The 13,164-nt window shown below is 37.5% G+C and overlaps 1 protein-coding gene across 6 annotated transcripts in view; it reads right to left on the bottom strand.

Annotated features, from left to right (window-relative positions):
* The window catches only part of LOC306885308 (casein kinase I), a 53,332-nt gene that overhangs the window by 39,667 nt on the left and 501 nt on the right, over positions 1-13,164 (bottom strand). For 4 of the 6 annotated variants that reach the window (XM_079441750.1, XM_079441749.1, XM_079441746.1 and 1 more), the window contains exons 2-5: positions 12,624-12,704; positions 9,471-9,787; positions 6,697-6,737; positions 6,291-6,360 (exon numbers count right to left, since the gene is read on the bottom strand). In XM_079441750.1, coding sequence (XP_079297876.1) covers positions 6,291-6,360; positions 6,697-6,737; positions 9,471-9,651 — 292 coding nt within the window. In that variant the 5' untranslated portion in view covers positions 9,652-9,787; positions 12,624-12,704. The remainder of the gene's footprint in view (positions 1-6,290; positions 6,361-6,696; positions 6,738-9,470; positions 9,788-12,623; positions 12,705-13,164) is intronic. The other 2 variants (XM_079441747.1, XM_079441751.1) reach the window with 1 other exon arrangement.

The following is a 13,164-nucleotide window of genomic DNA, read 5'->3' on the forward strand; positions in this document are numbered from 1 at the left end:
TGTTTATTTATTGCTTGCCAAGTTATATACAAAAAAAATGATATACTTTATTAAATTCCCTTGTGATCATAACATTGATTACAATGTTATTCATTAAGGTGCTGTCATACAGGTTACTTTAACAACTAGCTCTAAGAAACAAAGTCTGCATATTGTATCCCAGCAGCCTCGTGAGGGGTCAGGGCTTCAGTTTATGTGGGACCCTGCTGATTCGGTATTACTCCAGTATGGTGCTCAAGGAGCTGAGCAAGGCACCGGTGTAAAGTTACAGTTAAAGCTCGGCTGCCAGGCAGTTTAATCAGCGGACTGCTTTTCAGATGTCATACGATAACAGCGCTAAGTGAACATCCTGGAAATGCTTGTGGTCAGAGTGCCACCTTTCCTGAAGTGCTGATTCATCACTGAGACACAAACCTAGCTGTGGGACATGCACGGTGCTGCACGGCCTGCATACTGTCCCAGATACAGCACAGGAAGAAGACTTATACACAGCAGAGAGACTCAAACCACTTGCACAGACATCCCCTGCTTAAACCAGAAGAGTGGCAGATATGTAGGCTTACACACAGCTTTACTGAGAAGCTCGTATATACGCTTACTGTGCTGCGTGCTGAATTATTGATCAGCTGCTGCTGCCACCCTTTTCCTGTCTCCTCTGGTCCAACACACCCTTGAATGACATATATCATTACAAACACATCCGCTTGACTTCTACTTCCAACGTAAGAAGGGCAAATGTTTACTATACTTATACAAAAATCTTGAATACCTGGTGTTAGCTTTTATGTTCTCCAAAACTGAAAAATCTATGACCAGTTACTCCCACTCAAACCAGTATAAAATATTTTATAAACTGGTTAGTTCCATTCCTTGATTCTGATTGGTCAGCAGCTGTGTTTTATTCACAATACAGCACTGCTATGACCGCTTTACCCAATGGTTCTGTGTATCACTGAGCAACACCCTAAGCAACCGCCCTTAGCAACAAACAATAAATATTACAGCATCAAAACGGTTTCATGTATTATGTATTTCGGCAAAATTAACTGTTTGTTATTTATTTAATGAAGTATGAGTGACCCCCGCTGGCGTTAATTCTGAGACCCCGCCCTTCTTCCCATCTAATTAACGCTTCTCATGCGGTGATGTGTTGATGTGTGTGTGCGTGTCTGTGTGGAAGCCTACAGTTTCCGATGTGAGGAGGGAATTCAGTTACTGAATTTATTAGTTTTCCGTTGGACTATTTTCAGGCGCAAAGTGGTACGGCAGCAAAGTTCCTTGATTATTACGCCGGAATGAGAGTATAGTTCATAGCCATATCGGCCTAGAAAATCACAACTTTTCATTTTCCGTCAGTCTTAGTAAACAAAGTAACTACAGAAGAGTCAAGTTTTAAATAGGAAAAATATCGAAACTCTTTTTTCATTTTTGAGCGAGATGCTAACGGTCTAATCAGACTCAATTAACTATGCTAAGCTACGCTAAATGTGCTACCGCCAGACCCGGAAATCAGCTGAATGGATTCGAAAACGGTAAAACTAAACTGTTTAACTCTTGGGGAGTTGGAAAATGAGCCCATTTTCAAAAAAAAAAGTGACAAACTTTCTTCAAAAAAATTAACATTTAAATACAAATTTTTGGTTTTAATATTATTGTGTGGTAACCGTTTTATAAAAGCAATAAGGTACTCGAGGCTGTGCTGTATAGTGAACAAATCACGGCTGAAGGGCATTGTTAGGCACGATGTGCCGTGATTTATTCACGATACACCATGGCCTCCAGTAACTTATTACTTACAGAAAAAAATAAAATAAAATAATTGTATGGTAAATATTGCACTTTTAATATAAGATCTCATTTTTAAATAGACAGCGAATTCTTGGTATGCATGCTTCTGTTCATGTTTTGGATTGTTAAAATTGTCGAAAAGTTTATTATGCTCACCAAGGCTGCATTTGTTTGATCAAAAATACAGTAAAACTGTGTAAAATGATTACAATTTAACCATTTTCTATTTTAAAAAAAGTTATTTATTTCTGTGATGCAAAGCTGGGTTTTTAGCAGCCATTTGCACAGAATGGGTTTTTTTTTTTTTTCAATCCACTGCGCTACTTTTCCATAGTTTTATCTATATAATGCACTGATGGATGTGTTTGACCACTGAGCTTGCATCTTGCACACTACGCGGCATTCTAAAAACATGGCACTCAGGTTAAAAACAGTTTAAGTCTCAAGACCATGTGTTTTCCCCCATTCCACTGTCCGCATCTCACGTTTTTCGAACCGCACCTTAGAACACCTACATTAGGTGAATTAATGCCACTAACTTAACATTTAATTTATGAATTGATCCAGGACATTGCAGATGCGATTATAGAGTTCACAGTAATGTACGCGAGTAACAGTTCTGTTCACATACCCCAATTAGTGCTGTCTATCTATTTACGAATAAATCACACATTTTCTCTTTAAATCGCGAACATTAAAGTTTTTAAAAATACTTTTATATTGCAATAATTTCACATTCAATCTTCAAATGTAGAAACAACATAAAACAGTATATTTTTAATATACGGTGCTGAGGTGGGCAAGTGACGTAACCAGTGTTGCGGCTTCACACCGGTAAAACAGTCAACACCGTCTATCGCAGAAACCCTAATTCTGTCTCTAAATAAATGCAATTCTTCAGGAAAATAAGAGCAGTTGTGAGTGGGGTGGCCAACCCAAGCTCCACCCCTGCATTAATAGTGTGTTTGCACATGACGTCATGGCTGTGGTGCGAAATGCAGTTGGAGAGCAGGAAGTGATTTTTCTATATAGAAATCGCTAACAGAAACTCAAAATGCCGATGTTTTGCCTTGTTTATGGATGCTCAAATTGCTCAAAACCACGCGCATTTATAGTGTCCAAAAAACACAGGAAAAAGTGGTTTGTAAACCTGCGTCTGCGGTCGGGAGGAGCCGAGTCGGATAATGCTCGTGTGTGCAAATGGTTAATATTAGATATAATAATATATTAAGATATTAATAAAGAAATATATAAATAGATGCAGGGCTGCCAGAGACAGTCAGAATTCACTCAATGCTAAACGCCGCAAGTAGACACAATGTAAATAAGATACTATATTTGCAGTTTAGAGAGCTTCATTGATTATAATGGAACATTGTGAAATTGCGATTAATCTAAATAAGTGACAGCTTTTTAGTGATTATATGGAAGCGCTGTTTGCTCACTTTCTAGGCCAGGGGTTTTCAACCTGTGGGCGCCAGCACCTGTCAAGGGGGGCGCGAGCATCAATTAATTCAGAGACATTGCCTTGAAGATTTACGAATACGAGCTTTCAAATTTTCAGCCATCCGCTAGGGGGCAATCAGACTCCCGCTGTTAGGCGACAGTGAGAATGGTGTAAAATAATTTACGGTTAGTCATGTCAGAAATCCAACCATTGGCATGTTGTTATCTCAGAAACGGGCTCAGCCATCACACTGAATCAGGTAAGCTGGTTATATGTGTATGTTTCTTAATGCTACGCACTGGAAATGCAGCAAACAATATGCGAATGATGTTCGCGCACTTTGGGCTCGTGCGCGGGGGGGGGGGCGCAAGTGAAATTAGACAAACTAATTAGGGGCGCATGTCCTAAAAGGTTGAAAACCCCTGTTCTAGGCTATAATCAATTAAGAACGTTTTACGTGCTGCTAACAAGACCAACGGCCACATACTCTGTACATACAGCAAAGATTCAGGAGTGACATATCCCACATGCCTCATATAAATGCGAGATTCACTTTCGAAACTGCTTGTTTGCAGGGTTAGTTGCTTAGTCTATATCCACCACCTCGATGGCAGGCAAGTATTTAAATTTAGTTGAAAAAACGCTACGCTCCTACAACATCACATCCAACATGTCAGAATCACACGATTGCGTTAAATATTCTTAATGCGATTAAAAAAAATAAAAAATATTCGCTTGCATTAACATGTTAATTTTGACAGCACTAACCCTAATATAATCAGTTGTAATGGCTGGCAAATCTCAACTTGGTTGACTGTAAGAAGCATTTGCCTTGATTAAAAACTGCAGACACTGCATATCATGTCACTGCATAATTACATTTTTATAAAGTAAATTGCCAGATAAAAATGTAATTGAATGTCAGAATTCATCCCAGCCAACATAAGAACAATATTCAATCAGTGATTAGCATTTTATGAGTGCATTTTCCACTCACTGAAATCTTAATTTCATTCCAATGGGATGGTCTGTAAAGCTTGTCTGGGCTTAGATACCAGTATGAGAACAATATACGCCATTGCTCAAAATCGGTGATTTAAAAAAACTCTGGAAGAAATGAAAGAAAATGTGCTTGTTAGCATGACCCCTGTGAAATGAGTGACACCCAAATCTATTCAACACTGAATTCCCCTCAGATGATAGAGAAATTTCTATCTAGCTATCTATTAAATGCAAACACACGAAACTGGCTTTACATGACAAGGTGCCATCTTGCTGGCGCAGCTGCTGCTGAGTATATTTCTTATGCTAATACACTCAGTATGAAGATGTTGACTGAGGAATGGCTGTGTGTGAATCTCAAGTGGAGAATCTGAGGCCACACCCCCTGGCCTGTTAGACATTGAACAGAGCATTGTGTCACAAAGAAAACACCATCACCGCACTGCTCTGACACCCCAGCCGCCACTTCCTGAATCAAAGTGCAGCATGAAGTGATCAAAACTGGCTTGCTCAGTTGGGGACACTTAATTTCACAGATACTATTTAAACTAAACTGAGCTAGACAATGACATCTCTGAATTCAATAATGAAATGCCTTTAATTGAAAATTTAATGTTTAATCTTATTATTATACATTACTGACACTCTATCCTCTAATTTGATACTGTTAAGTCCTTTGACACAATCTGTATTGTTAAAAGCACTATATAAATAAAGGTGACTTGACATGCAAATGTTCACAAAATATATAGTGTATGTGTGTGTATTTATATATACATAAATATACACAGTACACACACATATATAATGTAAGCAAAAACTTTTATTTTGGATGCGATTAATCATGATTAATCGATTGACAGCGCTAATTTACATACAGATGCAAAGAGAATTATTAGTCCTTGCCGATTAAAAGCATGAATGAACAGATTCAGAGGTAAAGAATAATATGAAATTGTTAAAACAATAGTAAATCTACACTGGACAAGCACTAGCACAAAATCCCTGACTTTAATATATGCAGAAAATTTAAATACTTGGAAAAAAGTATTTCTATCCCACAAACTCAACATAAAATCATACATTTTGGGGAAAATGGTGCAAAATACAAATGGAAATTGTATCTACTGTTGTTGTTTATCTTTATTTAAATGAAAATAAATTACTTATGTAACACAATGATAGGCCTATTTCCTTATCACATAATTATTCTTATATGAATGATTTATTTAGTAGATGTGTTTCCATCATAGGAAAATATACTGCCATTTTGATGTTTCTATCCAGCATTTTTTTATGGAACATTTCATAATTTGCATGAAAATACATGAATGGGAACTCAACTACTTAGACCTGTCTCTTATCTATTTGTGCCTTACACCTACTTGAAAATGTATATGGAAAAAAGACAATGAAGTACAAATAGCCTACAAAAGGCATGGAAATTATAAGGAATATCACAATGGGTTTGACATTTTTGTTAAGCAGCATTTCACTGAGACAAATGCACAATAGAAAAGCACTGACGAATTTCTTTGTCAGAGGGACAAAATATCTTTTAACATGAACTGATTTCTCTATTCATCAACCACTGATAGGTAAGGCAAAACATGAATTTTGTAGCAAGTGAGTAGATTTTCATCTCTGTTTTATATAGATACGTCTAGGCTCAGTAGCAAAACAAACCGTTCTGTAAGATCAAAACTGAAGCTATGACTCAACATGTCAAATACTCTGTCTGGAGGGGAAAAAAATCCTCAATCCAATAAAAAGGAAAAATCCTCACAAAACCTGCTTGGAAACTGCAGGCTTCAAAGCAAGAAAAGTAACGGTAAATCTCTGTCACAAAACCGAAGCGCAGTATAAACAAAGTCATGCACCTGGATATGAAGATTAAGGCTAAAGGTAGATGAGATACAATGAGCAAACACAAGGATGTGAATGCAAGAATATAAAACAGCACATGAAAACACGTGAAATTAATATTATCCAAGCAAACAAGAGAGATAAATGCAGGGTACAGCGCTAGTGCTAGTGCTGATTATAACCTTACCTGCACTGCCTAATGTTTTGTAGAACCGGTACTCCAAATGTAGCTGTGGGGCCCTCGATTTCACAGGTTCCTTTAGGAATGGCAGAAAAATAAATTCATTTGTTCACATTAAATTAATTTACAATATACAAATATTCCAGCCAGAAACACACACTTGTTTCCAAACGGCATATTCAAGTTATCAGTATCAGAATATACAAGTATATTCTTGTAGTTTTAGGTTCCTAAAAGGTCTGTCTAAAATACATCAGTAGTTGCTTTCTTTGAACAAATCCAGCATTTAGAGTTTGATTCCTGATCTAGACATGCCTAGACATAACTACACGTTACAACAAAACGTTAACAGAACACCAGCCTCTGCTGTTACAATCACTTCATAGAAAAGAATAAATATACATATACTTACCAACTTTATTGCAACGTACTCATTTGTATAGAGATTCTTTCCTAAAAAGCAAAAGAGACAAAGGGTGACCAACTGCAACTGAAATTATACTGTTTGAATATAGACATTTTTAACTATAGCCTACTTGTATTTTCAAGTATTGGATTTCTGCCTATATTCATCCTTACACAGCTGAGTTAAGGCTGCTCTGTGCCTGTTCAAAATTCAGTGTGAAGATGCAACATTGCATAAAAGTCAGAGTAAATTATGCCTGCACAGGCCCACCTCAAGCCCTAGTATGGAAGTATACAGTTGTTATTACTGTGTAAATGCATTTATGCCACCTCTGAGCAGCTTTAAAGAGTTTGTGTAAAGACACAAATGCCACTTCAGAAGCATCTCTGTGCCACATTTGCCGTATAAAATTGGCATAAATAGAAAGGGAAATCTAATGGAGATTTTGATAGGAGCGTGAAGGTGTAGAAAAGAGGAACATGTTTGGTTCTGAACCAGTCACTTTAGGACAACAGCTCCTATGTCATGAGCAATGCACTACCCTAACTAGAGCAATTATTATCAGCAGTTCCCTTTTGTGTTAGTTCCAAAATCTACTAAATTTATTGTCATTTTTATAAGTGAATTTCAAGTGAGTTTACAATTTTTCAGAAATTTTGCAATTCTTGATTACATAACAGCCATCTAAAATAGATTTGTAAACCATTAGTTCATAAATATGGTGGCTGATATATGACTGAAATACTAAAAAAATCGTTTGCGGGTAAAAATCTCAAGAAAAGTGTTAAGGCATTAAAATTACAGAAGAATGGATAGAACAGATTAAAAAGACCCAGCATATAACATTTGAAAAAAGAAAAAAAAACTCATGTTATCTGCTTCCAATATCATCCTGACAGAATTTAAAGGGGGCACTGGATGCAGAATTCACTTTTACATGGTGTTTGAACTTAAATATGTGTACACAACCACCCTATAATGATAAAAATCCACCCAGTGCTTTTTTTTTTTATCCCCATAAATCATAAGCACTTTCTGAGATCAAACCGTTCACAGATTCTTGGCTAAGTGACGTAACTTTACCCAGACTGTTGACAAACATTTTCGTTTTATCATTATTTCGTGTGAGCTGTAAACAGTCCGCCATTGTTTCGACGCCAGAGCAAGTGTAGACAAGAATGGCTACTAAGTGACTGAGGTGTTTTGTTGTTGGAAGTAACAATGAACATAGCAGTTGTCATTTACTCCCAACATCTGAGCTGCTGAAGATGCAGTGGATTACTTTTGTTTTTGAAGGGAATGCGTCCCCTGATCTACCTAAATGCATCTACGTTCGCGCAAATCATTTTACACCAGACCGCTTTGTAACCGAGGGTCAGTACAAAGCAGGTTGTGCTAAAAAGTTGTTCCTGAAGGATGGATGGTAGCTTCACCACTTTTTTTAATGACTCTTTGCAAATTGCCTTTCCTAATAATGTGCTAGTTAGCAAGATCCATGACGAATGCGACTAAAGTTAACAGTCTCACACCGTGTCTACACCGGACAGGACACGGTGCAACAAAATACTATAGAACTCATAATTAGTGCTGTCAAACGATTAATCGCATCCAAAATAAAAGTTTGTGTTTACATAATATGTGTGTGTACTGTGTATATTAATTATGTATATATTAAGACACACTCATACAGTATATATTTTGAAAATATGTACATGTATTTACATATATATTTATATAATCTATAAATATATTTAATAGACAGATATAAAATTTTTACTTAAATATATACATGCATGTGTGTATATTTATATAAGTATAATAAATATACACAGTACACATACATATACTAAGTAAACAAAAACTTATTTTGAATGCAATTAATCGTTTGAGAGCACTGATTATACTCAGTGATGCTGCCTACACTGGATGTGGTGAGGCATGACAACAAAATCCCTGACTTTAAACTGTGGCCTCGTTCCATTTATGACATACTGACACAAAGTTCAAATGATTTGCAGAGGTCGCTTTGTCACGTCCACGACATTACATTCAGGTTGCCTTCGTAGAGGGTTTGTAGAGGTGTTTGTCAAATAAGTCATTGACAAATGTATTTTAAATAGTTTTGAGCAGTTATAACTGCATGAATAAGAATAGTGACTTTAACAGAAGAGAGGGGTGGGGTGAGCAGTAGCTCATTATCATTTAAAGGGGCATGCCGTGAGCATAGCTGTTTTTGACAAGGTAAAAAGGGTGTTGTTTTACACGGCCACTGAGAAATTTTAACCAAACTATGTTATAGACTTTTCATGAAGACCCTAAAGAATCATACCAACTTGTGGAAAATGGGCATCCGATGTCCCCTTTTTAAAAAAAAATGGCTAATACTGCCATGTTCACGCTATGTTGTGCAGACCAGGATTGAGTCTTCCTTAAAAGGTGAAGTGTGCCATTTTTTTCTGTTTGTTTGAACATCACAACCCCAAACAGGTCTACTGAACCGATCTGTTTGTTCAACTAATAGATCAGGGAGGCACGTTCTAAGAAAACTTCTGTGAAAACACTATTTATGCAATACAACTTGTTGCTACTAGCAGTGCACAAATTACACTTTCACATGAATCAAGTCAATGTTTCCCGGAGGATTGACTAATGATGGTGACCCAGGAACACCAGAGCTCCTGAGATTCACTCCTGCTTGGCACCTTTAAGCAAAGAACTTCACCCCTAGTTGCTCCATGGAGACTTTTGTGAACAAATAATACACTAATGGCTTCTCTTACCGAGCTTCAGCTCTCCAAAGTTGCCACACCCGATCTTCTTGCCAACTCTGAAGTTTGGTCCAACCATAAGGACCCCAGAGGACGTGGAGGAGCTGGAGGGCCGCGAGTGCCCGCTGCGCCCCTGGGCCACTTTACTGCTCCTGACCGGCCTCTCGCCCTCCTTCTCTCTGGGGTGATCCATGACTGCGGCGCCGGAGGCACAGAGATCCAGACGAACCAGGCCGGAGCCCAAAGCAGACGGCTCAGGCCAAAAGAAAACTCATGGGACGACTGCTGTTGGCACCGCTGCCGCTGAACCAGTCACTGCTTCCAGCACACTGAGGGAAGGAAACATTCGATCTGAGTATGTTTTAAGCACAATTACACCTCTGAAACAATAACAGAGTGTAAAAAGTACATTACTTCTTCATTATATCAAGTAAAACATCATGAAATCACCTGCTTTCTTACTAAAGTTCACAAAAGCTTAAGTATTTCACTGTGAATGACTATGCCAAAATTCAATTCAAATGAACCACTGTTCACCTCTGGAAAATCTATAGCGCCACAGCTAAATAAACTACAGTTTACCAGTGGGTATTTTGTAGGAAACAGGCTTCATCCAGGGGTGGAATAATTGGTCAGCTACAGATAAAAATCAGCCAATTTCCTTTCTAATTACACAATCAGCCAACATCACATTTGGCAGACAGTGACAACAAATGTATGAAGCTAAATATATGTGCCAATATTTAACCTTTTCTTAGAATAACAAATCTGACCTACACTGTGTCAATAACAATTGCAATATTTGTAATAATTATCTAATTATTATCATGACAAATGTCTAAATTTTTGGAGCCATTACATTTTGACTACTGAGAAGCCTTAAGGCTCTATCAGAAGAATAAGAGAAGTTCACTTTGATGAATAAAGCCCAAACAAAGGGACTGAAGTGCTTCTAACTGACCTATATCACACACAGATATATTGTTCCTAATGTCAACCGCATCACAGCCATGCTAAACAATAGCGGTTGGAATTATACTAAATATAAGCCCATAAATGTGCATACATTTTGACGTATTTCTAATGCCGATGGCATCATTATTTGTGATTATCAGTGATGCAGCACTAATGCAATATGCTGTATCCATTAGATGTCTCATCTCAAATCATTAACCTTTTGAAAAGAGATTAGCTCAGGAGGAAGTCGGGCATCAGGGAGGGATTCCTATTGTGACACAACCAGTGAGGAAACGCTTCCCTGAACCCCTGAGTAAGACTGTACACTCTGTGCTTTACGGGTGATCACTGAGGCGAAAACCTTCAATATTGACATTCAAAATCAACGCTTGAGTCAAAATCAGTGAAACTCAATACAATACAGAAACATATACATTGACTTAAGGCCTATTTAAACCAAGAACGATAGCTATGATAACTTTATTAGTGCCCACACCAACAGATGATAAGATTTAGTTTATAATCGCGTGCTGCGGTTATGTCATATGCCACATTCGGCCAGTTTATGATAACCAATGATAACTGAAGTTTTAATGATCGTTCTAACTCTGAGAATTTGGAAGTCCACACCACATCTATATTGATGGAATCATATTGTTGATAATGTCGAAAGTGCTTTTCATCTGATGAATGATAAAAACATTGACAGCCAATCAGAATCCACCCGATTGCTCATTTAAAACTGCAGATAATATAACTAAAGCACAAACGTTACTGTTCTTTGGTGTGGATGTTATTATAGTTATCGTTACAGTTATCATTCTTGATGTGAGCAGGCCTTTAGGCCGCGTGTCCACCAAAGCGTTCTGCTGAAAACGCTCAGCTGTGAGCGCAGCGTTATTTTTACCATTGAGACGCTGTGGTTGCCAATTATTATTTTTCATAACAATATTATGGTAGTCCGGCAATTCGTTCTAGTAAAGAAAATAAATACTCTGAGACAAGCAATATTAACTTCTCAATTGTTGTTCAGCCGTAGTACAGTCGGTAGTCCCGCCCCTCTTCCACTCTGATTGGTTGACTGACTAGAAAGTGACAGTGATGAGCGCAGCGTTTTATCCAAAGTTGAACATTCTTCAACAATCGGCACCAAGAAAAAAACGCCCGAACGCTCAGCACGCTCTTGGCGTTTTGACAAAATGCGACACTCCCATTTAGAACAATTGAAAAAATACGTCAGTCTCGGGAAAAAACGCTTTGGTGGACACGCGGCCTTAAAGGAACAATCCACTTTTTTTTGGAAATAGGCTCATTTTACAACTCCCCTAGAGTTAAACAGTTGAGTTTGACCGTTTTTGAATCCATTCAGCCGATCTCCGGGTCAGGTGGTAGCACTTTTAGCTTAGCTTAGCATAGATCATTGAATCGGATTAGACCATTAGCATCTCGCTCAAAAATGACCAAAGAGTTAAGATAACTTTCCTATTTAAAGCTTGACTCTTCTGTAGTTACATCGTGTACTAAGACCGACGGAAAATGAAAAGTTGTGATTTTCTAGGCCGATATGGCTAGGAACTATACTGTCGTTCCGGCGTAATAATCAAGGAAATTTTCTGCCGTGCCACGGGTGCAGCAGGCGCAGTGATATTACGCAGCGCCTGAAAGTAGTCCCCAGCTATATCATAACTAGTTACCTAGCTGGGGGACTACTTTCAGGTGCTGCGTAATATCAATAGTTACATAGTTATTGTTATTAATGTGAATGGGGCTTTAAAGTTGGGTGGATTCTGATCAACAGTCAACATTTTATCAACTGTAAAATAATTGTTCCTCTGCGCCATTATAGTTATAATTCTGGACTTCCCTATTCTCATAGAATTTGATAATTATTAAAACTTCATAGGTATTATTATAGCTATACTTGATGCAAATAGTCCTTTATTCGGTCACTAGTTTTCTAACGTAAATTAGCCATAAGCATTGTTTTCCAAAATGTTGAATGCAATTGATGACTGCAGTCAAACTACAAGCACCACCTGTTACAACCTTAATTTACATATTTAGGAAACAATAAATATAATCTGATAATACAGAGAAATTTGATTTGTATTAGCAAACACATATAATATTCCTGAGCGAGACACACAAATCAATGAATGGTTACACGGCCATTGACATTTAAATGAAATTATTAAAGGAACAGCTCACCCAAAAATGAAAATTCTGTCATAATTCAGAATAATCTCATCAGTCTCAGGTTGATCCAGACATGGAGGCCTTTCTTTCTTTCTTTTGTGAGACAAAAAAAAGGTGTTAGGTACTTATGTTTGACTGACAGCCACAATTGCATGGATAAAAAGATGCAATGAAAGTGAATGGCAACTAAGGCTGTCAGGATTCTGGTTTTTGTGCTTTACAGAAATATTAATACTGCTAGAATTTTCCTCTTAAGGTGAACAAGCCACAGTCTCAGGCCTGTGTAATGGATTCTCAAATGGTCTCCTATTAAAGACAAAAGCCTTCTAAAAAAACTAATAATAAAAAAACTAATAGAAATAATAACAAAGAACGTGAAATAATAAACACCCCCTATATCCATATGTTTAATACAACAAAACACACAGTAAATAAATAAATAAATAAAGCCTTCTCACGACATTGAATGAGCTTTCCTCCTGCTGCGGGCCAGAAGCCTCAATGTTTTCAACCCTTAACAGGAAGGAGGAACACGATATTTCACAAATCACCC

Source organism: Barbus barbus (assembly GCF_936440315.1).
Source record: "Barbus barbus genome assembly, chromosome: 2".
Classification (NCBI taxonomy): domain Eukaryota; kingdom Metazoa; phylum Chordata; class Actinopteri; order Cypriniformes; family Cyprinidae; genus Barbus; species Barbus barbus.